This window comes from Rousettus aegyptiacus, unplaced genomic scaffold, assembly GCF_014176215.1.
Source record: "Rousettus aegyptiacus isolate mRouAeg1 unplaced genomic scaffold, mRouAeg1.p scaffold_m13_p_5, whole genome shotgun sequence".
NCBI lineage: Eukaryota > Metazoa > Chordata > Mammalia > Chiroptera > Pteropodidae > Rousettus > Rousettus aegyptiacus.
In genome coordinates this window covers 3,656,667-3,683,921 of record NW_023416308.1, presented here as the reverse complement: position 1 = coordinate 3,683,921, position 27,255 = coordinate 3,656,667, and the positions used below count along the sequence as shown (strand labels likewise).

The 27,255-nt window shown below is 65.1% G+C and overlaps 1 protein-coding gene across 2 annotated transcripts; it reads left to right on the top strand.

The window, feature by feature from the left end:
- Positions 1–25,959, top strand: HIP1R (huntingtin interacting protein 1 related). 2 transcript variants are annotated; one of them, XM_016153767.2, is made up of 32 exons: positions 2–195; positions 12,602–12,665; positions 13,125–13,267; positions 13,489–13,545; positions 14,336–14,416; positions 14,803–14,879; positions 15,176–15,237; positions 17,043–17,183; positions 17,863–17,920; positions 18,002–18,077; positions 18,228–18,368; positions 18,476–18,537; positions 18,742–18,814; positions 18,912–19,098; positions 19,189–19,277; positions 19,360–19,476; positions 19,737–19,838; positions 20,084–20,278; positions 21,159–21,306; positions 21,464–21,550; positions 21,871–21,978; positions 22,135–22,271; positions 22,462–22,572; positions 22,763–22,821; positions 23,074–23,104; positions 23,193–23,255; positions 23,580–23,680; positions 23,776–23,881; positions 24,009–24,132; positions 24,205–24,266; positions 24,405–24,611; positions 24,872–25,959. In XM_016153767.2, exons 1-32 carry the CDS (start codon positions 103–105, stop codon positions 24,917–24,919), a joined length of 3,210 nt encoding a protein of 1,069 aa, XP_016009253.2. In that variant the 5' UTR covers positions 2–102; the 3' UTR covers positions 24,920–25,959. The 2 variants fall into 2 exon arrangements, with proteins under 2 accessions (XP_036076709.1, XP_016009253.2); XM_036220816.1 differs by lacking the exon at positions 13,489–13,545 and having other exon boundaries at positions 1–195.
- The last annotated feature ends 1,296 nt before the right edge of the window (positions 25,960–27,255 follow it).

The following is a 27,255-nucleotide window of genomic DNA, read 5'->3' as shown; positions in this document are numbered from 1 at the left end:
CGGCGGGCGGGGCGCGGCGGCCTCGCGGTGCCTAGGCTCGGGCGCCCAGCCGGGACACGCTTAGTAGCGCGGAGCCGGTCCGGGAGCGCAGGCGTCGGCACGATGAACAGCATCAAGAACGTACCGGCGCGGGTGCTGAGCCGCAGGCCGGGCCACAGCCTGGAGGCCGAGCGCGAGCAGTTCGACAAGACCCAGGCGAGCGGCGGGCGGGCGGCGGGCGGCGGGCGGCGGGCGGGCGGCGCCTTCTCCCCTGTGCCCTCACACGCGTCCCCCGGGGCCCTGCCTGCGCCCGCATCCGGAGCGCCGGCGCCACTCCCCGCCCCCTCGCTTCCCGGCCTCCGCGGCCGGAGCCGCCCCGCGCGCAGGTGAACCGGAAGCGCGCGCGGGCGCCGGGGGCCGAGGTGACCCGCGCTGGGATGCGGCTGGGGACTGAGCTGGTCGGGGAGCGAGGGCACGGGGACCCAAGTGGAGGCAGCCGAAGCGGCCGGAGGCTGAGACGCGGCGGGGGGCCAGGTGGGGTCAAGGTGTGCGCGGGGCCCAGGTGCGCGTACCGGCGCGGCCCGACTGGGTTTCTCTGCGCTGGCCGTGCCCCCTCCCAGGCTGCTGCAGACGGGCACCTGCCCCCTCCTTCCACGCCTTATAAAAAGGCCTCCACCTCAGGGAAGCGCTGCATTTTTTTCAAGGAAACTCCCTGTTTCCTTTTCTCCTGAGCTGTTTTCCAGGGCCGTGCAATATCCTATTACCTGCTGGGCGAAAAGTTTCACGTATGTAGCCAGACTTGTTTGCTCGAGCGTTGCCCCACACATAAATAGGTTCACACCCCTTTATTAAATACCGGCGCCCGACAGACAGAAACTTCCTCGGCCCCCTTCCTGCGCTTCCCACGCGCCGCATCCCTTGCAGAGGATGGCCTATCCTGGGAAGGTTATTTTAAACATGAAACAATGGCGCGGGTGTGTATTTGGACATGTGTTCCTGCTGAAAACGCTGGGTGCAGGCGTTTCTGTGCTTCTGGTTTTCCGTTCCTTTTTATTTTACAAACACTGAGGTGTTCTTATGCCCCAGGGAGGGGAGAGCATACTTGTTTTTTTGCCAAAATAAGTCAGCCAAGACTGAAATAGCCTAAAAATCTTGCGAAATGAAGGAAGCCAAAAGGACCCTTCCCGCCCGTCTGAGGCTGGATGGTGACATTTGTGGCTGCCATTAGCAGGTTCCTTCCCAGCTCTCCCCGAAGACAGCAGTGTCTTTTGCGGTTGCTTTCAAAACAAGTTAGTACACACGGTCTGAAACAGCCACCGTTTTGAAATAGGAATTCAAGGGGACTGACCTGCAACCTTTGCACTGTGTTTAACAGTGAAAACGATAGTAAAACCTTGGGGCAGCAAGGCTTTATGAAAGCCAAGTGCTAGAACCAGCTTGGCCAAGAATTAATTTATCTTTGTGGTCATCATCATCATCATCATCATCATCTGACCTATGGTGTTTTTTCCACCCAAATAGCCCCTCATAAAGACAAATGTGGCATTTATTTTAAGGTCATTAATACACAATCGATTGTGCCAGGAACTTGCAGAAGGATGGGGAGAAAATTTAATTGGTGGAGAGAATCTGGGTGTTGTCAGAAGCTTTATTAATTCATTGATTTTAAGATTTTCTTCTCCTTGTTTGTGAAGAGGTATAAAGAGGTCTGAATGCTACTAAAAGGAAATTTAAAGGGCCTAGTTCTTAGATCTTACAAGAGTTGTTATAAATCGAGGGAAACCTTTAATGTCAAAGAGAAAGAGTCTCTGATACAGGTCCATGCATTTTGGTGGTTAGTTTGGTAAACAGGAAGGCGTTTTGTTCTTGCATGTTGCTTTCTTCTCAGAGGCTGAGAGGGTTACTTATAATGAATAACTTTCTGATAGGTCAGTCTCATAGCATCTACCCATCCCAGCCAGGGCCCTTTTTTCTGGAAAGATGGAGTTTGGGTTCAGTGCCTGGGTTTGCTTGTCTTCAGAGTGACTTAGGGATGTAGGAATACGGTTTTGTGCACGGTTAATATTTAATTAGATCACTCCCAGAAATATCCAGTGAGCTGCCAGCCAGGCCCCGTTGGCAGAAAGGACCCGGAGAGCTGAGGATGCTGCTCACATGTCTCCTAAGTCCTCAGGATCCGCCAGCCTCGTCTTTCCTCGTGGGCTCCAGGTGGGGAGCGGGGAGGATGCTCACCTGTTAGCTTTCTTACCACACACCCTATTTTGCAAAGGTCCTTTCCGAGTGCTCAGGGAGGGTAGCTGGTACTGGTGGTTGTTGCACGTAAGTGTGTGTGAGAGAGAGAGTGTGTGTGTGTGTGTGAGAGAGAGAGAGAGTCCTAGAGGGAGTGTCCAGAAAGCTGGTCTGGTCTTCCCCGTTAGTTTAGTCCCTTGGGTGATAAAACCACTTTTCAAAATGGAGGTGACAGAATAGTGTTGGCTTTTCGTTGTGGTGGTATTCTGAATAAGGAATACAGTAGTCCCTCACTCTGAACTTGAACATGGCCTATACCATTCGAAAGATGGTGTGGTGTCGTGGTAAACACTTGTAGGCCAGTAGAGCTGAGGGCTGGCCTGTGCTCCTGAAGCTGTGAGATCATTCCATCTACCTCCTAGGGCTGTTTTAAGGTATAGAGGGTTACTGGGTGGTGGGCCGAACAAGGGCCCCTCACAGGTGGGCTGCCCTAATTCCTGGAGCCTGTGAATATGTGAAAATGCTCATTAGCTGACCTTAAAATAGCAGCCTGGGTCAGCCAGGTGGGCCCAATGTAATCACGAGGTCTTTACACTCAGAAGAGGGGGGCGGGGCGGGCGGTCAGGGGGATTCGATGGCTGGCCTGGAAGACGCAGGAGGGGCCGCTAGCGGAGGACACAGGCGTGCTGGAGAAGCTGGAGAAGGCAAGGAAGCGGGTTCTCCCGCGGCGCCTCGAGGAGACGCAGCCCTGCTGGGGCCTCGACTCTAGCCCCGTAAGGCCCACTCGGGGCTTCTGACCTCCAGAGCTGTAAGATGATCAGTTCCTCTTGTCTTAAGCCACTGAGTTTGCGCCGATTTGTTATAGAGGTCATAGGTTACTCATACACGTGAAATGCAACACAGGTGGCATCATACTCCGCAGATCCTCAGCTAGCCATCATCCTCCCTTCCCGCCCCACCGCCAGAAAGCTTAGAATCCGAGGACTGTTTCCGGCCTCCCACTGGAGAGGAGACCCACCTCCGAGGCCTCTCATGGATGAGGACTCCGCAGATCGGGGATGCTGAATTCGTCTTCCTTTTTCCGTGTCTGTGAGCCCTTTGCTTCTCTCGGCCTCAGTTTCCCTTGTGGGATATGGAAATAGAGCCCAAAAGCTTCCTGTCATGTCAGGTCAGGGCTACACATCAGTGGGCCAAGGCCAGTGGGTGGAGACGAGACGGCCCAGGTGTTGGGGGTTTCCGGTGGGGAAGGAACTGTGGGGGGGCGGGGGTGTCGCTGGTGAAGAAGCCCTCACAGGTCCCTTCAGCTGCCTCCGAGGAACCGAAACCCCGTAAACCTTAGCACTCATGGGTAGTCAGGACTGCTCAGCCCCGGGTCACGTCAGACAGCGCTGTCCATAGAAACAGGACAAGCCACGTGTGTGACTTTAGATTTCCTGGTAGCCACGTTAAGATGTAAACAGAAACAGGTAAAATTCATTTAAATGGTATATTTTCTTCAGCCCAGTGTCTCCAAAATATAACCATTTCAACATGTAGTCACTCTACAAATTACGAATGGGATCATTTACGTTCTCTTCCTCCTGCTCAGTGTGTGGGACACGCAGCATGAATCGCAGATCGCTTTGGGCTCGCACACTCAGGTGCTCAGTAGCCCGCGGCCGCCTCATTGGACGGCAGGGCCCGACAGTCATACGTGGGGCTTTTTGACCAGGGCAGTGCCTGGGTGCCTCAGAGTGGGAGCGATTCGGTCTGGGCTGGAGCCCAGGGCATCGTTTGTTTTGTTTTGTTTTGTTTTTTTACTTTTTAAAGCTTCCCAGCCGGGAATTGTTCAGAATCTCATTAAAGGCAGACCACAGAACACAGACAAGTCATTTGGGAACTCAACCCAGGTTTCTGGTTTGAAAGCTCTTCCCAAATATGCATAGTCTTTGGGACTCCCGTAGTTAGCACATGCTGGTCCCTCGTGTGCCCACTGCCCCCTCCTCTCCCATGGAGCCACCTCTGGTGGGGAGGCCGACGTACCCACACCCGGCCTTGCGTCTTCATTGTCACTTACAAACACCGTAGCATCTTAACTCTGTCACTAAGCCCTTTCTGGGCCTCATTTAAATGTTTACCAAAAAAGCTCCTGAGTTTGGGAAGAAATCTAAACCATGTGGTGACAGTCGGAACACCCCAGCTCTGTGCCACCGCCGTCCCGGGGGCGGGGCTGGCTGTAAGCCCCCCGAGGGCAGGGGCAGGCCTGTCTTCTCCCCGCCATGTCCCCATGTGGCCCGCATTGCACATGGCCCCTGGGACAGACCGCTTGAGTGGCCGAACCCAGAGGCAAGGCAAGACTCCTTCCTGAACGGGGGAGAGAGGACCAGGCTATCAAGCACCCGAGGGCACTGCACCCAGTTTCACGTGAGCTGAGCTGTTCTCCTGCTGAGGCCCCCCGGCTGGGGTGGCTCATGGGTGGCGAGCTGCGCCCTCCCACTTGGTTCTGCCGTATCGGGTGCATGCTTGTCAGGCAGCTGACTTCCTGACTCTGGGCTGCCAGAAACCCCCGCGGCCCCCAGGTATCGGGACCTCTTGGTCCAGGTGGGGCGGGGATGGAGCTGCTAGTCCTTCCCCTCCCCCTTCTGGAGAAATCTTTGATGCACGGTTGTCCCATGACGTGTCCAGTTCACAAGGACCATTGACCGTGTCCGTCGACTTGTTCCTGGTACCTGGGGGTGTGCTGCAGCTTGAGGACGGTCATTCCTGCCCCCTCCAAGAGCCGTCAGTGGAGGTGGTGGCAGGTGGACAGCTGTGCCACGGCAGAGCGGTCGCGGGCGACACTCCCGTCCCCTCATCCGCAGCACGGCAGTGGCGTCCGCGCCCGCGCCACGGTCGCGCAGGGGCTTCCTGGGGCCTGGTGCAGAGCGAACCCACGTGTTGGCTGTTGCGTCGTGCGCGGACAGGCACGGAGAGACGTTGGGATCATGTCCCTCCTGGGCCATCTGTAAGCGAAGGGGGGGAGCCGGCTGTTTGGAAGAGAAGCAGATCTGAGCGGGAGTGGGGTGGGCGCAGGGAGGGGGCGCAGCCCGCGCTAGGAACGGGGAGCTGCGGTCTCCACACCTGGTCCCCACCCCCGCACAGCCGGCCCTGCTTCCAGGGGCCTCGTCCTGTCTGCTGGGCAGATGCTCCAGGGAGGAGCCCAGGGAGATTAGGGCAGCCAGCTTGTGACTCCCGACCTTGCCCCAGGCCAGCTGCCCACCTGGGCAGGCCGGGCGTTTGTGAATGAAACCCGCCTGGGCACTCGGCCCCAGCAGCTCGGAGTGGAAACTCTGGAGCCAGGCGAGGCCTGCTTGGCTGAGGGACAGGGAAACCCAGCCGGCCGTGCCGTCGGCCAGGCCCTCCCCCTTGTCCACTTGACTGAAGGATGGACTTGAATATCACCTGGCCTGTGAGGCTGCCGACTGCTTTGCTCCTGCCCGAGCCTTCCTGTGCCCCCCAGTTCTCACGATGTCCCTGTCCCCCATCCACGGCCGCCGAACCGCGGAAGTGGGCGGAAGTCGGGCTGCCCACGTTTAGCGCTGGGCTCACGGGAGAAGGGACTGCGGCGCCTTTCCTCCGAGCCCCCTAAGCACTACCCCCGAACCCCAGGATCCTCAGGCAGGGTGGCGGCGGCTCCTCTTGTGTCCCAGCACCCAGGAGCCTCCGGCTCAGGGGACACACTGGGTGCCGGAGGATCCGGCGAGTCTCCCTTCCGCGATGCCGCTCCGCGAGGCCCGAAAGGCCCCGAGCCCGCGGGGGAGAGCGTAGGTGCGACACACACAGCCCTCGAACTGCCACGGGTTCGCCTGCCAGGGGTGACTCAGGCTCCTGGCTCGTGGGGCAGACAGGTCTGTGGAGTGACGTCACCAGGGCCCAGGGAACGAGACCGCCCAGGCTGGCTCCCCGTCCATCCTGGAGGTGGGGCTCGGGGCACGTCTTCCCCCTCCTCGTGTGACACCTGCCGGGACTTGGGGAGAGGTGGCAGTGGGCCGGGCTGTCTGGTGAGTGGGAGGGCCCTTCCGGGCTCACGCCGGCCTCCAGAAAGCCAGGCCGGCCACCCCAGCTCTGCCCTCCAGTCTCTGAGCGGTGGAAACAGTGAGAGGCAGGCACGGAGCGGGGCCGGGGACGGGACCGCGCCAGCCCACTGCCTCCACCCGCGGTCAGGCCCAGGGCGCCTCGCTGCTTTGCATGTGACCACATCCTAGCCTCCCCCTTGGCTACAGAAATCCTGTGTTTGCTTTCATCAATGGCCTTTGAGGTGGCGTCTGAATGAGGTCTCTCTGTCCTTCGGACGCTCTGGAAGCTGCGGCAGAGCAGCCCACCTCTCTGCCAGTCCCCGTGCCCCGCTCTTTGAAGGGCGTTTTTGTCCCCGTCGAGGGCTGCCGTTCAGCGTCATGATAACAGGACAAGGAGGCTTAAGTCTGATTCATCTCAGGGTTGATTTTTAAAATAGAAATTGTTTCTAGTTCCCTTTGGTATTTAACTCTAGTGGTTAAATTATTAGCTGGAGAAAGAGACACTTACTGCTTTGAATTTAACCAGCACTTACACTTGAAAGAGCTTTTGTTCATTCAAATGTGCGCTCTTTCATTCATCCAATAAAGATTTATTGACAGCCAGGAACAGGGTTTAGGTGCGGGATAGAGAACAAGACGCACAGAATCCCTCGTACCCTGTCTGTCTGTCTGGAGGTCAGAGGTAGAGACAGAATAAACGGTAAACAGACGAGATGGTTTCAGATAATGAATGTCCTGGGTGAAAGTCAACAGGCAGATGCTCCCGCGTGGGGCTGGGCAGACCCTCCAGGAAGGGGCGTTTCAGCTGGCCTGCAGGTGGGACCTGGCTTGCCCTGTGGGAGGAGCGGAAGGGAGGCCCCGTGGCTGGAATGCAGGTGATGCTTAAATCCCTCAGACAGGCTGTGTGTGCTCCGCCCGACTGGACACGGAGGTTTTTACAGGGAGCTGAGGTCTGGGAACGGGGGTTTCTGCAGTGAAGGCTCCCGGTGAGTCGGAGGCGTGGGACCGGGGTCTGGGCTGCTGTGGTGGCAGTGGTGGAACTGAGTGAGAAGACCTGCATTTGTCCCCAAACACATGGGCTGCCAGGCTTACAGGCCCGTGGGGAAGGGGTCTCCCAAGGCTGTTCCCTACCGACAGCACTCCACGGACTCGAGGGTGTCCGGGCTGCAGCCTCTGGGCACTCGGCCCTGGCCACTTGCCAACCGCTGTGGGGTTCCAGAACAGTGGTGGTGTGGGATGGGCCAAGGAGCCGTGGCCCCGTGAGATGCTTACACTCTTGCTCCATCCTCGGTGACTGTCCCTGCCCCCCATCCCCCGCGCCCCTGGCCGTGTGGCTCTTCCCGAACTTCCTGGGGGGAAGGTCACAGCTGATGGGGCAGGGACCAGGCTGCTGTGAGCAGCCGCTGACCGGAGCTCCCTGCTTGGGCCTCTGGCTTACTGATACTGTCCACTCCCGCATCCCTGCCGAGTCCCAGGGGGTTCGCTGCTGCGGCTCCCGCCCCGGCCCGGCCGCCTCACCTGCTCTCCTGTCTCCTGAACGAGCACCCACAGAGGTGCTCCCCGGCGTGACTCTGCAAGCGGCCTGTCCAGGGGTGAATGCCACCGGCAGCTCTGTCCAGCCTGGTCCTAGGACTGTCCCTTGAGGCTCGACCTCCAGGGCTTCTGCCGGCACTAGACAGGGTTTTTATTAGACGAACTGGCCGAGATTGTTCCTGGAAGCAGGGCAGGTGCGTCCTGAGGTCTTGGCTCCCTGAGACCCAACGGGGCCCTTGAAGGAGGCCTTCAGGGATGTCCCAGCCCTGGCCGCAGGCAGAAGCTACCTGGGGGCAGGGGTGCGCCGGGTGCAGGCCCGGGGGCGGGGGTGCGCCGGGTGCAGGCCCGGGGGCGGGGGTGCGCCGGGGTGCGGGAATGGGCCTCGTGGCGCCACTGGTGCTGCCGTCTGTCGCCCGCCCGGGGTCCTGCGTGGCGGCAGGTCGGGTCCTCCGAGAGCAGAGCGGGGCCCTGCGGGGGGGCCAAGGCGGGTGTCCTTGTCGCTGCTCCGTTCCCTTCGCCCCTGCCCGCCTTCCAGGGAGGCAGCGAGGGACGCCTGGGGGCCAGAGCACAGTCACCAGAGCCAGGTGGCCTGCGCTGCAGTTTCCGCGTCAGGGTTGGAGGGGGAGGACCGTGCGAGGGTCCGGTCGGTCCGGTCGACGTGTGTGAAGTGCTGCGAGCAGCTCCCGGCAGGGCGTGGGCACTCCGCGCCCGCAGGGCCTTTGCTTCTGGCCTTGGGCAAGCGAGTGACTCCTGCGAGCCGCGATTTCCTCCGATTTCCCCCGTGTGTCCCTATCTGCCTGCTTCCAGGCTCCCCGGGAGATGAAATGAGATAACGCCTGTGAAGAGCCCTGTGAAGAGCCCAGCACGGCGCCGGGCTCCTGGCTGAGCGTGATAAAGATCGCTGAGTTAGACGGTTAGCGAGGCCTCTGGCGTGAAGGATGCCTGCGAGCCGCGAGCTGCCAGCGTCCGGGCTGGCTGGAGCCTCCTCGTCCCTAGGCCTGTGGCCACGTGGGCATTCTCCCCACCTCCGCCCTTCAGAAGGCCCGGCCCCTCACCTGGGCTCTGGGCGGAGCAAGGTGCAGAATCTCGGAGGGGTGCGCGTGCTGGGGGCGGAGACGCGTCGGAGTTTTCCAGCACAGGGGAGCCGTAGGTCCTGAGTGCCGTGCAGCTCAGCCGCCTGCCCTCACGGGTGTAGGAGGCCCGCCTCTGCCCCCGCGGCTCTCTGCAGGCCCTCCAGCTCCCCCCCCCCGAGCCCCCCGACCCGCCATCACTGCCACTGTCCTGCCTCTGTTCCCTGCTCCCCTTCCCCCGCCACTCAAAGGTGGGGTGCGAGCTGTTCCCCTGACTCAGATAAGCAGACAGACCCCCAGGGCGGTTGCCACCTGCCCTCCCTCCCACCCGGGACCCTTCTCTCCAGCGCTGGGTTTCCCATCCTGACCCGGGGCCCTAATCAGTCCATGTCACTCCGCTCCTGTCCCCGGGAGGCTTCTCTCCTTGGCGGTTGATCCCGCCAGCTGGGGGGCTAAGCTTGGCTGTCAGAGCCGCTGGCTCTGCTGGCCGGTGGCTGTACCAAGGCAGAAGGACGGAAGTGTTTTTCAGGCTGGCAGGACCATCAAGAACCCACACGATGGTCCCGGGCTCCCCCTTATCCTTCAGGTTTCCCACAGTCGCCCCGCGGGCCGGCGTGAGGATGCCGTGCTGTGCAGACAGAACCGAGGGTCAGCGACGGGGCCGCCTCAGCATCGCCCCAGAAGCTGAGCATGTCAGCGTCACGAGCTCAGGGTCCAGCGCTGGGGAGAAGGCCCACGTCCTCCCCACCTGTGTGGCCGTGGGGCGGAGAGTCCAGGGCGTGCGTGCGGGGGGCCTGATGTCCCCTGCTGGGACCGGGCTTGGCCGCTGCTGCTGGTAGGAGAAGCGAGGCCCTGTGCGGCGGCCACAGACGCCCTCTGTGTGAGCACTGTGCCTCCTTGTGAGCCTCCGGCCCGCACAGCTGCCCCTGCACACAGCCCGCCGTGTCCCCGCGGGCCGGGGCGCTGCTTCTGCAGCGGGCGCCGGAGCGGGCGGGACTGGAGGGCGGCGGCGGCCGGGCACACGGTGCCATGCTTTTGGAAGTCTTCCGTGTGCCAGGCACCGTTAGGGGCTGGGGGCAGGGCAGCCCCCTCGTGGTGCTGCCATGGTGGAGAGAGACGGATAGGGGCGGTGAGGGGAACTTCACCGCCGGGGGTGCCGAGTCTGTCCGCGGAGAAGCGCGAATCAGGGAGATGTGAGCAGGGCGGCACAGGCAGGTGGCAAGGTGAGCGGAGACCCAGAAGGCGTCGGGGTCCCGCGTCCAGCAGGGAGAGGGTGCCCAGGACACATTCTGACCAATGGTGAAGCAGAGTGACCTAAGGGGAAGACCGGGGGGTGGGGGCGCTTAACCTCAACCTCAGGCCCAGGTAAGCAGCGCCCGGCTCCCTGCCCCAGGCAAGGGCAGCCCCCCACTCCCCGCCCCGCCCCTCCTCCCTCCACCACCCTCTGTACCCCCTTCCCTCCCTCCCCTCCCCCCTCCCCTCTCCCAGCCCCGGCCCCCACTCTGCTCTCCAGCTGCAGGCCTTGGGGAGGGAGGGGAGTTCACAGGCAGCCTCCATGGGGTCTGCTCAGAAGCGGGGAGCAGAGAGCACTGTGGGGCAGGTCTCTGCTCTCAGCCTCCTCCTGGGCCACCTGCTCTGCACAGGTGGCCTTCGGCTCTGCTCTTGCCTGGAACCTTCTGGACCAGGTGGCAGTCTCGGAAGAGCCAGCTCAGGTGTCAGGGCAGGTTGGGGGATGGGGTTGCACACCCCGGACACAGGACACCCCTGGCTTAGGAGCCAGCAGCTGCTCGCTGCTGGGGCGGCCCCTGCCCAGCCCTGTCCCTGCGCGGAGGGGAGGTGCCCGGGGAGCGGACAGCAGGTCCCTTTGGGGCTCGGCACGTGGAGGCCCCTGGTGGCTGTGCGGACAAGACAGCCGACCTCTCGCACCTCAGGCTTCCCGGCGGGGAAACGGGCTCGTGACCGCTCCTAGGGTTGGTGCCTGGAGGCGTGTGGCCCGTGCCCGGCACAGGGTAAGCCGAGGGCCCGTCATCGCCCCCGTGGCCGTGCAGTGCTGCCCGGACTGTCACGTGGGCGGGAGCCGTCAGCGCGGGACACAGCTGCTCTCAGCGGCTGCTCAGAGGTGCTCGCTGAGCGAAGGCGGACGCCGAGGCCTCGGGGAGGCCGTGCTGGCCGCGGGCCCGTGAACACGGAGCAGGCGGCGGGGGGGCCGTCTGCGTGTGACTTCAGGAATCGGAAGGCACAGCCTGTGCGTGTCCGCCCAGGACCCCGGTCCGGTGCCACGCGCCCCCCGCCTGTCCTTGGCGCTGGAGGGCGGCCCCCAAGGGGCCCAGGGTGGGTGGCCGCTGCCCAGCACGGCCCGCAGCCCTGTGAATTGGGCCACAATGGGAGCTGTGTGTGAAAGGAGGTCAGCCTGCCTTGCTGGGGGGGGTCCGGGAGCGGCCCCAGCCCAGCCCCCGGCACCAGCAGCTCCGAGGTCTGCCGGTCTGATCAGAAAGGCCGCCTTCGCTCCCATGGAGCCGCTTTTCTCACAGAGGAAATCTCTGAGCGGGCCCAAGGTCAGGTCACAATAGACCGCAAATGAGTGAGGTGGCCTCAGTGCAGCCGCGGGGCAGTTGCTATTGTTCAGCCGCAGAGGCGGGGCGCTTGGGGGCCTCTGAGATAAAGTGCCAGCGCTGCCCCTGTCCCTGCCCAGCGCAAGGATTTCCTGTTGACACGGTGGCGGCTTGGGGCTCGCGTCCTGGCATGCAGCACCTTGAACCCCTGCCCTGCTGGGCGCGGCTGCTCCCTGGCCGGCCGTGGGGGGAAGGGCAGCATGGGTCCCGGCTAAGGAACTGTGGGAGACCCGAGCATCAGTGGGCCTGGAGAGGTGTCTGCACGTGTCAGGGCCCCGTTCTGTCACTCGCAGGCAGCTCTCCTCAGGCCACCGACGCCGACGTCCCCCGCTCAGTGCGGGGTGGGTGGGCGAGGCTCAGAAGACCTGCGCCCAGTAGAGAAATAAAACATCCATCCGCAAGTCAGCCCAGGGCCTGAGGTCGCTCCTGGGCGAGGGGGCAGGAGATGACAGTAGACAGGCAGTCTCCTTGGCGAGGGCGCAGTCACATCCAGGAAGCCTTCTCGGAAGGGACGGCATCGAGCTGGGGAAGACAGGCGAGACTCCAGCAGGCGGCGATGGGAGGGCGCCTTCCCCGGGGCTGCGACTGCTGCTCGCCCAGGGCCCAGCAGGGCCCCCCGCCCCCCACCCGAGGCGGGGCCAGGGCTGCCATCTGTGGTGTGGGCGCTGCTTCGACTTGCCCGCACCCGGGAGGGAGTTCGCGTCATCTCCCCGGGCCCCACCGCAGCAAGGTGGGGGCGGCTTGTGTCGTGCGTGGAGTGTCGTGAGGGCCCAGGTCAGGCAGCTTCTCCCAGAGGCGCGCCAGGCCAGAGCAGGCCACGGGCGCCCTGCCTGAGCGCTACCCTGGGCCCGGGGGCCTCGCCTTCCGGGGAGAGCCAAGTGCACGCAGGTCGCAGACCGGAGGGGGGCTCCCGCCCGCACAAGCTTTCGTCCTCGTCCCCCAGCCCCCGAAAGCTCCTGGCGGCTCTGCGGATCGGGTGCCGCTGCGCTCTGAGCTGCGCGTGTCTTCAGAGGCGGGGTCCGCGTAGCTCGCGAGAACGCCTGTCCCCGCTTGCGTCCCCGTCCGGCAAGAACTGGCCCTGTCTGTGTTCCCCGGGAAGGCTGCCTGGTGGGCTTCTGACCTCTGCGCCCTGTGTCCCCCGTAGGCCATCAGCATCAGCAAAGCCATCAACACCCAGGAGGCCCCCGTGAAGGAGAAGCATGCCCGCCGTATCCTTCGCTGCCCTCTGGGTCCCCGGGAGACGCGGGGCCGGGGGGCGGGGGGGAGGACATGCCCCGCGTGCTCGCCGACCGTGGTTTGGTGGGGAGCAGCCCGGCACTGCAGGGGACCGCTGGGGCTCTGCGAAGTCTGCCCCCGGACCAATGGGGCGTGCCCGGTGACCCCGGGCCCGCCCGGCCGCCTCACTCGGCTCCTCCGAGACGCTGAGTGTCGTCGTGGGAATGCCGTCTGTTTTTTCAGGCCATGGGCTCAGCTGAATTCAGGGGGCATGACCTTGCCCTTGGTCTTGCCCCCGGCTGAAAACCATAGCTCTTGGTGACCTGGGGCGGATGTGGAGGGATGCGGGAGGGCGCGCGGCGGCTGTGGGGTGAGTCTCTGGGTCGCCGCGTGCCCCCCCGACTTGCCCCGTGCTTGAGTCTGCTTCCTGCGCTTGGCCTTGACTCTGGTAGGCATCATTCTGGGCACTCATCACGAGAAAGGGGCCTTTACTTTCTGGTCCTATGCCATCGGTCTGCCGCTTCCCAGCAGCTCCATCCTCAGCTGGAAGTTCTGCCACGTCCTCCACAAGGTCCTTCGAGACGGGCACCCCAACGTGAGTAGCCGCTGCCTGCTGGCCCTGCGGGGGCCCCGGCCCCTGTTCTGGCCACCGCGTGCTTCCCAGGCCTGGCGCTCCCGGGCGCGGGAGAGCAGTGTCCCTTTGCGATGAAAGACTGTCCGGCCTGCCCCGCCCCGCCTGCTGTCCTCCGCGTGCCGGGACCCCTCCCGCAAGGTTCGGGGTCCTCAGCCTACTCCCCGCTTCTTCCTGCGCCCCAGGTGCTGCAGGACTGCCAGCGCTACCGGAGCAACATCCGGGAGGTCGGAGACCTGTGGGTAGGTGCGGGGTGGGCACGGGGGCCCTCGCGGGCGGCCCCGTCCGAGTCCCGCCGGCCTTCAGGAGCCCTGGCACTCGGGGGGCTGAGCGACAGCAGCACCCCGTCCTCTCACGGCAGCAGTCTGGGGAGGCGGTGCGGCGGGGAACGAGCCTCGCGAGTCGAGGTGCAGCCTCGCTGTAGGAAGCCTGGTGCGGGAAGTTCCAGACGCGTACCTTGGGGGCCTCCAGCTCCAGAAGTCACCAGCCGGGAAGTCCCTGCGGGTGGGGGGATGTGGCGAGAGCAGTGTGAGGGGCGCCAACTCCCGGCGCCCCCACACCGGCCACTTTGGATTCTCGGGGCTGGAAACCCGCGTCCCCAGCAAGCTCCCCAGAAGGTTCCTCCCCGCGGGGGAGGCAGCCGGGAGGATGAGGACATGCGAGTGTCGGAATGTGCCTCCCTGGCTGCCGCCAGGATTTCAATAAAGTGTCCCAACCCGGACCTGGCCCCGCGGCCCGGGAGGAAGAACGCCCTTGTCACAAGAGTTTCCTGGGCGAGAATGACAAGGAGCAGATTTAAGAAAACAGGAGAGCGAGCTGCAGACGAGAGGGCTTGGCGAGGCCCTGGGGAGGCGTCACTCCTCGCTGTTGCAGGCTGAGCAGCGGCGCCTGGGGGGTGGGCGGAGGGGCGGCACTCGGCTGTCAGCTCTGTCTCCCCACCTCGGCTCCCTGGCCCGCGCTGCAGCACCCGGGTCCCGTGGGTTCTCGGGACGTTCGGGGCAGCGACCCTGACCCCGGCCGCTCCCTCCGCAGGGGCACCTGCACGACCGGTACGGGCAGCTGGTGAGCGTTTACACCAGGCTCCTGCTGACCAAGGTCTCCTTCCACCTCAAGGTAGTCTCCTGCGTGGGGCGTCGTGGGGCTGGGGGACCCCGGGCTCGTCCCTCCACTCCCACGGAGGAGGGTGGGTTCCGTCCTGCCCCGACCTTGACCCAAGGCGAAGGGAGGGATGCTGGGACATCACGGAGGTTGGCACCTGAGGCATCCGCAGGGGCGTGGGTGCGGGGCTCGGCCTGGCCGTTGGCTCCGCCCTGCGGGACCTCGCGCCCCGCCTCCTCAGCCTCCGGGCGCCTGCACCCTGCCTCTGCCCGCACCCAGGGCAGATGGCAGTGCCGCAGTCTGGGGGCTCATCCGGCCTCGTCCCCTCCCTCAAAAGCTAGGCCTGGTTCTGGGCCAGAGCCAACGTGGGCTGCAGTTGAGTGGGGGTGTCCTCTCCACAGCACCCCCAGTTTCCCGCGGGCCTAGAGGTGACGGACGAGGTGCTGGAGAAGGCCGCCGGGACTGACGTCAACAACATGTGAGTCCCTGGGGCCGGCGCAGCGGCCCGGCCGGCCCCCTTCTCCCCCTCAGTGGCCCCGGTGGTCCCTCGCCTTCCGTGCCCGGTTCCCGCACGTGGTGGCTCGGGGCCGACGGCCATGCTCCCGGGAGCCGAGACGAAAGCTGAGGCGGGGTTTGCTCGGGCTCAGGCACTTCGGGCTGCAGGACGTCGTCCTGTGCAGCGGTGTGCTGGTGAACGGCCCCTCCTCCCCCCGGGGGGTCCGGCTGGGGCGCCCCGCCACTGTCGCTCAGCCTCCTTCCCTGTCCCCACCTCAGCTTCCAGCTCACCGTGGAGATGTTCGATTACATGGACTGTGAGCTGAAGCTCTCCGAGTCAGGTGAGGCGCCCGGGTGGCGTTCCCCAGTGCGTGGGTTGGGCACCTGCTGCGTCTTCGCCAGCCTAACTTCCCTGCTTGAAGGCACCTGCCCCCGGGGGTCCCTGCCCCTGCCAGGACTAGGCGTGGGGGGCTCCATGTGCCCCCGAAACATAAGGGAGAGGATGCCAGGCCCTGCCGGGAACGGTCTCTGGTGTCCTTCCCCGAAGTGAATCCACCCTTCCTGCCGAGGCGGGAAGTTGGGGGGCACCAGGAGATGCCTCTTCAGGTCCCAACCCAGGCTCCCCCGGGAAGGGCGGCTTCGGGTCCTCTTGCCCATTTTCTGCTGTAAAAGGCCCCGCGTCAAGCTGGACGTCCCAGCCCGGGAGCCGGCGGTCCCCGGCCAGGACATGCCCCCCGGGCTGCAGAGGTGATTGTTTTGGGTGGCAGCTTCAGAATAGCTTGTGGGTGACTCACACTTTTCACGGGAGGCTGAGAAGCACATGCCTTTTTAAGGGCAAATTAGGAGTGCGAAGGAGGTGGGTCTGGGCAGCCTCCTGGCTTTCCCAGGCCTGGACTCTGAGGCTGGGCAGACCAGTGGGCAGCCCCAGGGGCGCCCGCCCCGGAACCGACCAGGGAGCAGCGGGCAGGTGTCCAGGGGCGCGGCTGCCAGCCTGTGTCCTGGCAGAGGTGTGCCAGGAGCTGAGTCCTACGCTGTCCCCGCCGTGTGCTGCTTTGTGGGGTGTAGGCCGAGTGTGGGGAGTGTGGGCGGGCAGCGGTCCCCACGAGGGAGGGTGGGGAAAGCCCACGGGCGGTGCCCCAGCTCGGCCACACTGACGTCTTAATGAAGCATGCTGGAGTGGCCCCGGTGGATGGCCTGTGCCAGCATCTCCCTGCCGGGTGGAGGATCTCCGCCTCTCCGTCTGTGGCAGCCAAAGATGGGGGAATGTCTTGAGCGCCCCTCAGTGGAGAAATGGCTGTCTCAAAAAAAAAAAACTGAAATAGCACTTCACATGCATTTTGATGTTTTTACTAGGAAAATGTGCTTGACACAATGCGTAATTAAAATTAAGTTTTAAGAAGATGAGGGACGGCATTTAGGTCTTCCTCTTGCACCCCTTCCCTCCGGGCATTCTCCTGTTCCCGTGGAGGTTTGCAGACGGGCCCAGCCCGGACGAGGCGAGGACCGCGGAGCCGGGGGCCCGCCGTTCCGGACCAGTGTCCCGTGTGGGAGTCCTGGCGACTCTCCCCGCCCGGCCTGCTGCCTGCCCAGCGTCACCGTCCTCTGCACAGACGAGAGGCCCGCGGGGGAGGCAGCCTCCTGCATGTCCCTTCCCCTCGGTGGCTCTGACAGAAGGCTTGACTGTTAGGGGCAGGGGCGATCGACCCTGGGTACAGTGCGGTTTGAGGTCACCTAGGGTTGCAGAGCCCAGTCCTGACTCAACCCTGCTGCTACTGCCACTTGTCTCAGAACCACCCCGTGAGGCTCTCGGGAGACGCTGGGCCAGCTGACCTTGCTGTCACCCTCGCTCCAGGGAGCACTGGGCCTCGGTCGGGCAGCCACACCACGTGGGGCTCCCATCCAAGGAGCGTGCTGGTGTCCGAGGACCTGGGGTCGAGCCCCACTGCATGGCTGGGGGTGGTAAAGCAGGCCACCCACGCTGTTGCCCCAGGGTGCTGTGATGACGCCACGAGGTGATGGCTTGGGGCCTGCGCTGAGCCGTGTTCCACACCGTAGCCGTCACTCGGGCTGCCACCGGGGCCGGCCCGGCGCCTGCGTCTCCCGGCCCTCCACGCTCACGTCCCTCCCCCGCCCCTCTCCTGTGCAGTTTTCCGGCAGCTCAACACAGCCATCGCTGTGTCCCAGATGTCTTCAGGCCAGTGCCGCCTGGCGCCCCTGATCCAGGTCATCCAGGACTGCAGCCACCTCTACCACTACACGGTCAAGCTCATGTTCAAGCTGCACTCCTGTGAGTCCCCGGCCACCCCGCCCCCCGCCCCGAGGTCCGTCCAGAGCCCCAGCGGGCTGTGTTCGCGCAGCTTACATTGACCAGCACGTACTTTAACATCAAGAAATTAAATTAAAACTAACCACATAAGCTCATTACCCACACACGTAAATAACATCCTCGTTATGAAGTCGGGTCTCTAGAACAAAGACTCGGGGAGAAGGGGGCGTGGTCGTGCGTGTTTGCTGATCTCTCGAAGGCCGGGCCTGGGAGGGGGGCCGCCCGCCGCCCGTCTCCGCTGCACCCAGTCTGGTGCTGCGTCTCATGCCTCGCGTGCTGGCCGGGACCAGTGCGAAAAGGCACCGCGTCTCCGGAGTGTTCAGGAGGGGTCTCGTCCCCAGGCCCCACTTTGAGACCCGCTGGCCTAGGGCGTACAAGCTGTCGAATGTTAGCACAGGGCAATCTCGGGTCTAACGTGATTTTGCAGTGTGCCCAGGCCAGGCCCCGCGGGTTTGCTGTGGTCAGGGGACCGCCCGTCCCGCTCACAGTTCCTTCCCTTGCTCAGCACCCCCAGCAGGGACCTGGCCAGGTGGCAGCGTTCTGACCTGTGACAGTTTCTAGAATGTGGAGGAGTGGGAGGGGACGGGAGGGAGCATGAAGTCCCCATAGCCGCCGAGCATTAAGCCTGCGCTGCCCCCAGGTCTCCCGGCGGACACCCTGCAAGGCCACAGGGACCGGTTCCACGAGCAGTTTCACAGGTACCGGTGGGGCAGGGCTGCCCGGCGGGGCCCGGCTCCAGGGTCCTGGCGCCCCCGTCACGTCCTGCACCTTCCCCACAGCCTCAGGAACTTCTTCCGCAGAGCCGCGGACATGCTCTACTTCAAGCGGCTCATCCAGATCCCCCGGCTGCCCGAGGTACCGGCCGGGACACCACCCCGGCCCTGCCCTGGCCCCCATGCCCTCCAACGCCCCCGGCTGCCTGCCAGGGCCCCAGGGGCACTCTGAGGGTGGCAGAGGGAAGACTCCTGGGGGACGGCTGAGCAGCTACCAGTCTGGCCTCCACAGGGGCCCCCCAACTTCCTGCGGGCCTCAGCCCTGGCCGAGCACATCAAGCCGGTGGTGGTGATCCCCGAGGAGACCACCGAGGACGAGGAGCCGGAAAACCTCATCGAGATCGGCACGGGCCCCCCCGCCGGGGAGCCAGCGGTGAGCGGCCCCTCTCCCTGCCTGGGGCCGGGGCTGGCTGGCCCACCCTCCCTCCCTCCCTCCCCTCCCTGGGCTGGAGCGGGGGTCATCATGCTTCGCTGTGGCAGGTGGTGGCTGACCTCTTTGAACAGACGTTTGGACCCCCCAACGGCTCCGTGAGGGACGACAGGTGAGGGCCCAGGGTGCCAGCCGCGGAGGGGGCTGGGAACGGCCTTCGCGGGGCTGTGGTCGGGCGGGGGACATGAGCGCGGGACACCCGGGGGCCGCCGGTGAGCCCGTCGGTTCCTGCGCTGGGTCCTCTCTTCCTGGCGGGCTGAACGCGAGTGCAGGACTGTGCGGGCCTCAGAAAGCCCTGCCTGACCTCTGTCCCCAGGGACCTGCAGATCGAGACCTTGAAGAGAGAGGTGGAGACGCTGCGCGCTGAGCTGGAGAAGATCAAGCTGGAGGTGAGGGGCTGCGGGCGGGGGGTGGGGTCCGGGTGGGGGGGCCCACCCGCACGCAGGCCCTACAGGGCCCCCACACCCGTCCTTCCTGCCGCCACAGGCCCAGCGGAACATCACGCAGCTGAAGGGCCAGGCGAACGCGCTGGAGGCAGAGCTGGAGGAGCAGCGGACGCAGAAGCAGAGGGCCCTGGTGGACAGCGAGCAGCTGCGCCACGAGCTGGCCCAGCTGCGGGCCGCCCAGCAGGAGGGCGAGCGGAAGCAGGGCCTGCGCGAGGCGGAGGCTGAGAGTGCGTGCGGGGGGTGGGGGGGCGGGGCCCGGTCCCCTGGCGGGGTGCCCCGCCGTGCTCGGGGGTCACGGCCTCCCCTCTCGCCTGCAGAGAAGGCCAGTGCCACGGAGGCACGCTACACCAAGCTGAAGGAGCAGCACAGCAGGCTGGTGGCCACGCACGCCGAGCTGCTCAGGAAGGTCGGGCCGGCCCCAGGGGGCAGCGCCGGTGGGCGGGGGCCCCCAACCCGGTGCCTGACTGCGCCCTTGTCTGCCTGTGCAGAACGCAGACACGGCCAAGCAGCTGACGGCCAAGCAGCAGAGCCAGGAGGAGGTGGCGCGGGTGAAGGAGCAGCTGGCCTTCCAGATGGAGCAGGTGAAACGGGAGTCGGAGCTGAAGGTGCGTCGCCCATGCGCACAGGGCCCGGCTCTGGAGTGCGCCCCGCCGGGGCCCTCGCCCCGCCCCACCGTAGCCCCGGCCCCACCATACCTCCTGGCCCCGCCCCACTGCGCCTCCTGGCCCCACCGTGGCCCTCGCCCTGCCCCTCAGTGGCCCTCGCCCCGCCCCAATATGCCTCCTGGCCCCGCCCCACTGCACCTCCTGGCCCCATCATCCCAGTGACACACTGTCCCCATGACTCCCCGTCCATCCCGCCCCAGCTGGAAGAGCAAAGTGACCAGCTAGAGAAGCTCAGGAGGGAGCTGGAGGCCAAGGCCGGCGAGCTGGTGCGCGTGCAGGAGGCCCTGAGCCACACGGAGCAGGTGGGTGTGGGCCGCCTGGCGTCAGACGGGACAGGAGTCAGGGTCCTCTTTCCCAGGGAGCGGGCCCTGCCTGGATGCCACTGGGTTGGTTCAGGGGTTCCTGGGGGCTGCTCTGACCCAGTACGCAGGGGACTCGCAGGAAGTGGGAAGCTCGGGGCCTCATGGGGCTGGTGAAGACGGGCCCTAAGGGGGAACGCGGGGCGGGCGGGCCCCCCGACGCCTGGCTCACGCCCAGGGCTTCACAGAGTGGCTCGGAGCTGAGCTCGAGGCTGGACTCGCTGAGCGCAGAGAAGGACGCGCTGAGCAGCGCCGTGCGGCAGCGGGAGGCCGACCTGCAGGCCGCCCAGGGCCTGGTGCGGGAGAAGGAGGCGGCGCTGAGCCAGGAGCAGCTGCGCAGCTCCCGGGAGAGGGACGCGCTGCAGGGGCGGCTGGCGGACAAGGTAGCGCCCCCGCCCCCCTGCCCCACGTGACAGCTGGGTGCAGGCAGTCCGGTCAGACCGCACGAGCCCAGGGGCCTCCGTGTGCTCACAGGGCTGCGCGTCCGTCCCGTAGTTCCAAAACATTCTCACCACTCCGAAGACGGACCCCTCCCCCACGAGCAGTGGGTCTGTGTCCCCCTCCCCCAGCCCCCGCGACCCCTAATCCACTTCCCCTCTCTCATGACGGGACGTTTCATAGACGGGGCCATGCAAGTGGCCGGCTTCTTCCCCTCAGGCCACCCCTGTGGCAGAGCTCCAGGCCTCTCACGCCTCGCGGGCCACGTTTTGCTTGTCCTCGGTTGACGAGCATTTGGGTGGCTCCACTTTCCGACTGTCATGGACAGTGCTGCCTTGAAAATCCGTGCACATCGTGTGTGGACGTGTTTACGTTTCCCTCGGATGTTTAGCTCCATCTCACTATCGGAGGAACGGCCGAGGCGTTTTCCTCCCCACCACCCAAGGGAGGGGGTTCCAGTTCCCCCACCCCCTCACCAACGCTTGTCGCTGGCTGTCTGTCTTAGCCATCCTGGGGGCGGGGGGTGCTCATTGTGGCTTTCACGTGCACATCCCTGACAGTTAATGACCGCGAGCGTCTTATGCATCCATTGTTTTTTGTGTATCTTGGGGGAGATGCCTGTTCAGATCTTCTGGCTGCCTTTTATTTTAATGGGGTTTTATCTTTTTGCTCAGCTGTCTGCCCCATCCATGAAGGTGCCACAATCCCTGGGGTGGACTGGCCTGTCCTCTGACCTCCAACCCAGCGAGGGCCCCAGCGGGGTCCAGACTGGCCCCGAGGGGCTGGCCCTGGGGCGGGGTCCCTAAACCGCCCCTCCCCTCTCAGGAGTCTGAGGAGCAGGGGCTGCGGCAGAGGCTCCTGGACGAGCAGTTCGCTGTGCTCCGGCGCACCGCGGCCGAGGCCGAGCGCATCCTGCAGGACGCCGTGGGCAAGCTGGACGACCCCCTACACCTGCGCTGCACCAGCTCCCCAGGTAGGGCTGCCCTCGCAGGTGCTCAGGCCACCTCCTTCCCTGCCCTGCCTGGCAGGGCGGTCTCACCCTGCCCTGGGGAAGCCAGACCCCGCCCCTCCCTTCCCCGCTGTGCCTCCAGAGTCCACCCCTCACCCCTTCCTTCCCCTTGTGCTTGCAGACTACCTGGTGAGCAGGGCCCAGGCGGCCCTGGATGCTGTGAGTGCCTTGGAGAAGGGCCATGCCCAGTACCTGACCTCCAGGTCAGGTGAGTGGGGGGTGGGGGCCGGGCCTGGGCAGACAGAAGTCGCTGGCGGTTGGGTGCTGGCTCCATTGGCTGTGACTTTCTCCTGCCTTGAGGGAGGTTTCCCACAACAGGTGTGCTTCCCTGTGCCCACCTGGGTCCCAGACCTGGGTTTGAGTCCTGCTAGGCTGCGTTCTAGCTTCATGACCTTGGCCTAGCGCCTCCTCCCCTGAGCCGGGCCCTGGTGCCTGCCTCGGGCTTGTTGGGCAGGCCGCCCGCCGTAAGGCGCCGACCGGGACTCACTCTGGTGGCAGTGACAAGGTCTCGTGCTCTCCTCTGCCCAGACGCCTCTGCCCTGGTGGCAGCCCTGACCCAGTTCTCCCATCTGGCTGCGGACACCATCGTCAACGGTGGTGCCACCTCCCACCTGGCCCCCACTGACCCTGCTGACCGTAAGTGGGCCCCGGGCTGGTGTCGGGGTGCTCATGGTGGACCAGGGAAAGGGGGGGGCCTGCAGACAGGCCTTGGCGTCAAACCCAGGGCCGGGGCGCATGTGGGTGCTTCCTCCAGGCTCTCGGGCACTGGCTCTCACGGCCCTCTTCCCACAGGCCTGGTCGACGCCTGCAGGGAGTGTGGGGCGCAGGCGCTGGAGCTCGTGGGGCGGCTGCAGGATCCGCAGGCTCTGCTGCAGGCCCAGCCCGGCCTGGTGCGGCCCCCCCTGCAAGGCATCCTGCAGCTGGGCCAGGTGAGCTGTGCAGCTGGGGCACCGACCGTGGGCCAGGTGCCGTGGGGGACGTCTGTGGGACATGGGGCGGGACAGGGCACCCACCCCCGGGCCCCAGAGCCCTGCGGCCCCAGCCTCTTTCCCAGGCTTCCCGCAGGGTTGTTGGGGGTCAGTGTACCCCGTGTGACTGCGGGATGCCTACCTCCCCCAGGAACTGAAGCCCAAGAGTTTGGATGTGCGTCAGGAGGAGCTCGGGGCCATGGTGGACAAGGAGATGGCCGCCACGTCCGCAGCCATCGAGGACGCTGTGCGGAGGATCGAGGTGAGGGCAGCGCGAGGGTCCTCCAGTTCCCGAAGGAGCCCTGGGGGCTGGCCAGGCCAAGTGCAGGCTGCACCCGCCTCAGCACGAGGCCTCCCCTCCCTGGCTCAGGAGCTGTCCCTGGAGGTCTGGCGCCCCCCTTCCTCCCACGCCGGCACCCCCCAGCCCGCTCACAGCTCTGTCACTGGTGCAGGACATGATGAACCAAGCCCGCCACGCCAGCTCCGGGGTGAAACTGGAGGTGAATGAGAGGTGAGCGCTCTTCTGCCCCAGGACGAGGCGGGTTCCCCTGGCTCCCAGGTGCAGGGTTCTGCCCTCCTGGCCGCTCAGCTGTCCAGGAAGGATGGGGAGCGCCGTGCATCCGCCTTTTGGGGCCACATTGCCAAGCACCCAGTGTCAGGCCCCACGGCTGTCCGCACAGAGGCCAGCCCTGCTCCCCGACAAGCCCCGCGGCGTCCGGGGCCACACTGCACGCTCCTCTTTCCCCTTTCCTTCCTCCTGCAGGATCCTCAACTCCTGCACTGACCTGATGAAGGTGAGCAGCCAGCTGGGGCCCCGGAGGCGGGCGGGCTCTGCAGCTGGGATGGCCACCCCAAGAGTGACGTATGTCTGGGTCTTGGCAGGCCATTCGGCTCCTGGTGACAACATCCACCAGCCTGCAGAAGGAGATCGTGGAGAGTGGCAGGGTGAGCTGGGCCTCCAGGCGGGGTCCTTCCCTGTCAGGCAGGCCACGCAGCTGGGCCAGCAGCAAGGATCAGTTCCTGGAGGGGACATGACTGCGGGGCCCTCGTCATCCCCGACCACTCCACCCTGTGGCTTAAGCTGGACGTGAGACACCTGAAGTGCCAGCGACGAGAGACCCCCCAGTGCACACCGTGTGCCTGGGAGTCGCAGCTGAATCCCCGGTGCTGCCTTGGGCCAGGCGGGAGGGGAGAAGGGGCCGTGAGCACCCATTGCCGCAGGTGATGGCGTTGACTCTCCGGCCCTGCCTTCCCTCTTGTCACCACTAGGGGGCAGCCACGCAGCAGGAATTTTATGCCAAGAACTCGCGCTGGACGGAAGGCCTCATCTCTGCCTCCAAGGCTGTGGGCTGGGGGGCCACGCAGCTGGTGTACGTCGCCCCGGGTGGAGGGCAGCAGGGAGCGTGCGGGGGGGGGCAGCTCTCCATGGGGTCAGAGACCCAGGCTCTGCCCGATCCGTCCCCAGGGAGTCGGCCGACAAGGTGGTGCTGCACACGGGCAAGTACGAGGAGCTCATCGTCTGCTCCCACGAGATCGCAGCCAGCACGGCCCAGCTGGTGGCGGCCTCCAAGGTGAGGCTCCGGGCGCGGCTCGGCTCCGGGCGTTGGTGGACAGGGGACACGCTGCGTGTGGCCAGGGGGCCAGGGGACGGGGGCGATCCCGGGGGGCCCGCCCTGACCCTCGCCCACGCGCCCCCAGGTGAAGGCCGACAAGCACAGCCCCAACCTGAGCCGCCTGCAGGAGTGCTCCCGCACGGTCAACGAGATGGCCGCTAACGTGGTGGCCTCCACGAAGTCCGGCCAGGAGCAGATCGAGGACAGAGGCGAGTGCTGGCCCCTGGTCGAGGCTGGGGGTGGGGTGGGCGCCCAGACGCTTATCCCCTCTCTGGCCACAGACACCATGGACTTCTCCGGCCTGTCCCTCATTAAGCTGAAGAAGCAGGAGATGGAGACCCAGGTAGGTGTCCATGCCCACCGTACCGCCTCCTGGCGCGCGGCGGGCCCCCGTGTCTGTCCCTCCTGGGGCTGAGCTCCGAGTGGGGGCGGGCCCCCTGGGGAGAGGCCCCGGCCCGCTGAGCGGTGTGCGGGGCTGCAGGTCCGAGTCCTGGAGCTGGAGAAGACGCTGGAGGTGGAGCGTGTGCGTCTCGGGGAGCTGCGGAGGCAGCACTATGTGCTGGCCGGGGTGGTGGGGGCGCCCGACCAGGAGGAGCCAGCCCGGCCCAGCGCCGTCCCCCGAGGTGGGACCTCCAGGAAGCCGCCTCTGGCCCAGAAGCCCAGCTTGGCCCCTAAGCAGGACCACCAGGTAGGACCACCAGGGGTCAGGCATCGCGCTAGGATGGGAGGGCCCTGGGGAGTTCGTCCTGGTCCCTGCTCCCAGGTCTGGGGGCGCAGGGCCTTGGGAAGGTCAGGGGTCACTGACCGGCAGGAGCAAAGTGCTGTCCCAGCAGCGCGGGGGGAGGGCTCGGCCGCCCCCAGCTCCAGGGGCAGGTGCAGAGGGCCTGGCCTGGGCCGTCACGCACTCCTGGCCATGTGCGCTGAGCCCCTCACCTTTAACCCCTATAGCTGGACAAAAAGGACGGTGTCTGCCCGACTCAGCTCGTGAACTCCTAGGCTCTGCGGGGCCCAGCGGGAGGCTGGTTGGCGGGCCGGGGCCTCACGTGGCTACCTTGGCTTGGCCGAGGCTCCGAGGGGCACTGTCCCCAGCAGAAGGCATCAGCCCCTGTGCCAGGTGCCCAGGCCCCCGCCCCACGGCCTGGATCACTGACCCCGAGGCCTGGCCTTGCTAAGCCCATGGGACCTGGGCCGACGGGGCAGTTCTGGATGTGTTTATCTGCAAAAGGAACTTCCGAGAGCGGCCGGGGCCCAGCGGCCTGAGCCACAATTCGGAAAATACACGGCGCGTCCGTCGCGTCCCACGCCACAGCGCTGCTTCGTGAGTTTGTATTCGGCACACGGGCAGGTGGGGCCGGGGGGGTTCGGCCAGGGCCTCCCTCGCCATCTGGACTCGGGGATCTGAGGTGAGATGAACAGAGCTCTTGGGGACGTGTGCGAACTGGCCGCTAGGCGTGTGGTCTTCGGTGGCGCTGACGCCCTGGCCCCAGGACCCGGAGTGGCTTCAGGCAAAGCAGGATGTCCGAGGGTGGGCCGGAGTGTTCCCGTTCTCCTGGGGCCTTGCTCCGCGGCACTGGTGGTGGGGTCACTGAGGAGGACCAGCCCTTGCTGGGGAGAGGCGGGCGGGGCGGACGCCGTGGCCGAGGGCCCAGCACCTGCCAGGCACAGGTGCCTTCGCTCCCGGAGTCTGTTCCAGCTGACGGCGGTGACTGCCCGCTTCCTGTTTTCCATACCCATCTGGCTTCCCCTTGACCTGGGGGCCCAGCTCTGGCTGCTGCCCCCCACCCCCCGTCCCAGGGTGATTCCAGCTCAGCCAGAAAGAGCCCAGGAACCCCACTGCGCTGAGCGAAGGGCCAGCTCGGCCCGCCTTGTCCCATCTGGAGGACGGACGGGAACAAACCTGCGCTCCTGCCCCGCCCCCCACCCCGGGAGTGGCTGCAGTGTTGGGGGACTGACCGGGTGGGCCAGCTCTGCTGCTGGGAGTGTAGTGTTCCCTCCTGCTGGAGTCGGACTGGCAATAAAACGTGCTTTGACTGTTACCGTGGCCCGAGGGGCTGCGCCTGGCTCGTCATTTCTCCAGGGCCAGGACGGGAGGGGGCCCCCTTGGTTTCTGCAGGTGACAACAGTGCGCGTGGAGCCTCGGCAGACCTCGCCGGTGCTGCCTCTGGTTCTGCCAGGTGTCGGCCAGGCACGTTGCTCTGGGGGGTTTGTAACAAAGCCCTGGGACACCTGTGTGGTGAGTTGTGACCTAGGGCTGTTCTCTGCTGCCCCAAGGCCACCGCTAAGGCCTCGGTCCCCCACCTCACCCCCCCCTCGGTCCCTCACCTCCCGGCTGGGCTAGACTTCACCCCCATGGCCATGCAGAGTCATGTTCGTTAGAACACCTGTCAGGTGTCCTAGTCCAAGAGCACAGCTGGCATGCACATGCCCGCTTCCTCCAGGAGTGCGCCCCTCCCCCGGGTCAGCAGCACGTGGGACTCGCACTGTGGCCTCGGCTCCCCACAGCTGGCTGTGAGGTGCAGGGGGGGCACACCAGTCTCGAAGTGGGAGGGTGCTGAGAGGGAGCCCCATCTGTCCCAATGCATAAGGAACCCGCTTCAGGAAACATCCTAAAGTGCGTGAGTCTCCACACACGCAGCGGTGGCCAGCGCTAAGTGTTGGCCACCCCGAGCTCCATCTGACCTGAGGTCATCAGCGGGCATCTTTGGAGACCTCAAATGAGAAGCCTGGGGTCAGGTACTGTCCCTCCCCGGACTGTCTCGTGAGGAAAGGGGTGCGGGGGGGGGGGGGCAGACAAGGCTGGGTGAAGAGGAACCAGACGCATTGTCCAGGCCAGTTCCCTCCATGGGGTCAGACTGCAGGCCTGGCTGTGAGCTTCCTAACAGCTCCTGGGAAAACACAGATACCACATCTGTTTTTAAAATAAGCAAGTTGATTTCTCAGGAATAGCTTCTTTGTCATAGGAAAACTGCGGCAGTGAGTCCCATCCATGCTCACAGCACAGGGATGTGCAGGGAGTGGCATCCCATTTAGAGTGACAGGCGAGCTTGCTCAGGGTGTTCCCGCCAAGTGAGTAACGCCTCTCCTGGCATCATGGCCCCAAGACCCAGCTCACAGGCTGGGCAGTGCGGGTCCCGTGGCATGGAGCACTGGAGACCCTTCCTAGCCTGAGGGGTCCCCTGGGCACACCTGTGGGCAAGTCCCCCCGAGCGACAGCCACGGAATCCTATCATTTGAAACAAGCTGAGAATAGTTTCCATGGGCTGCACTGCAGGGGGCGGTGACCTTGGGGACAGACCAGGGAGGGGCTGAGGCCGCCGAGGCGGCTTGCACCC

Bases quoted from the DNA above. Each gene is read 5' to 3' on its own strand.
- HIP1R (XM_016153767.2), top strand. From the start codon at position 103: ATGAACAGCATCAAGAACGTACCGGCGCGGGTGCTGAGCCGCAGGCCG. The intron at 19,477-19,736 runs GTGCGTCGCCCA...ATCCCGCCCCAG, and splicing joins AACGGGAGTCGGAGCTGAAG to CTGGAAGAGCAAAGTGACCA. The intron at 21,307-21,463 runs GTAGGGCTGCCC...TTGTGCTTGCAG, and splicing joins GCGCTGCACCAGCTCCCCAG to ACTACCTGGTGAGCAGGGCC.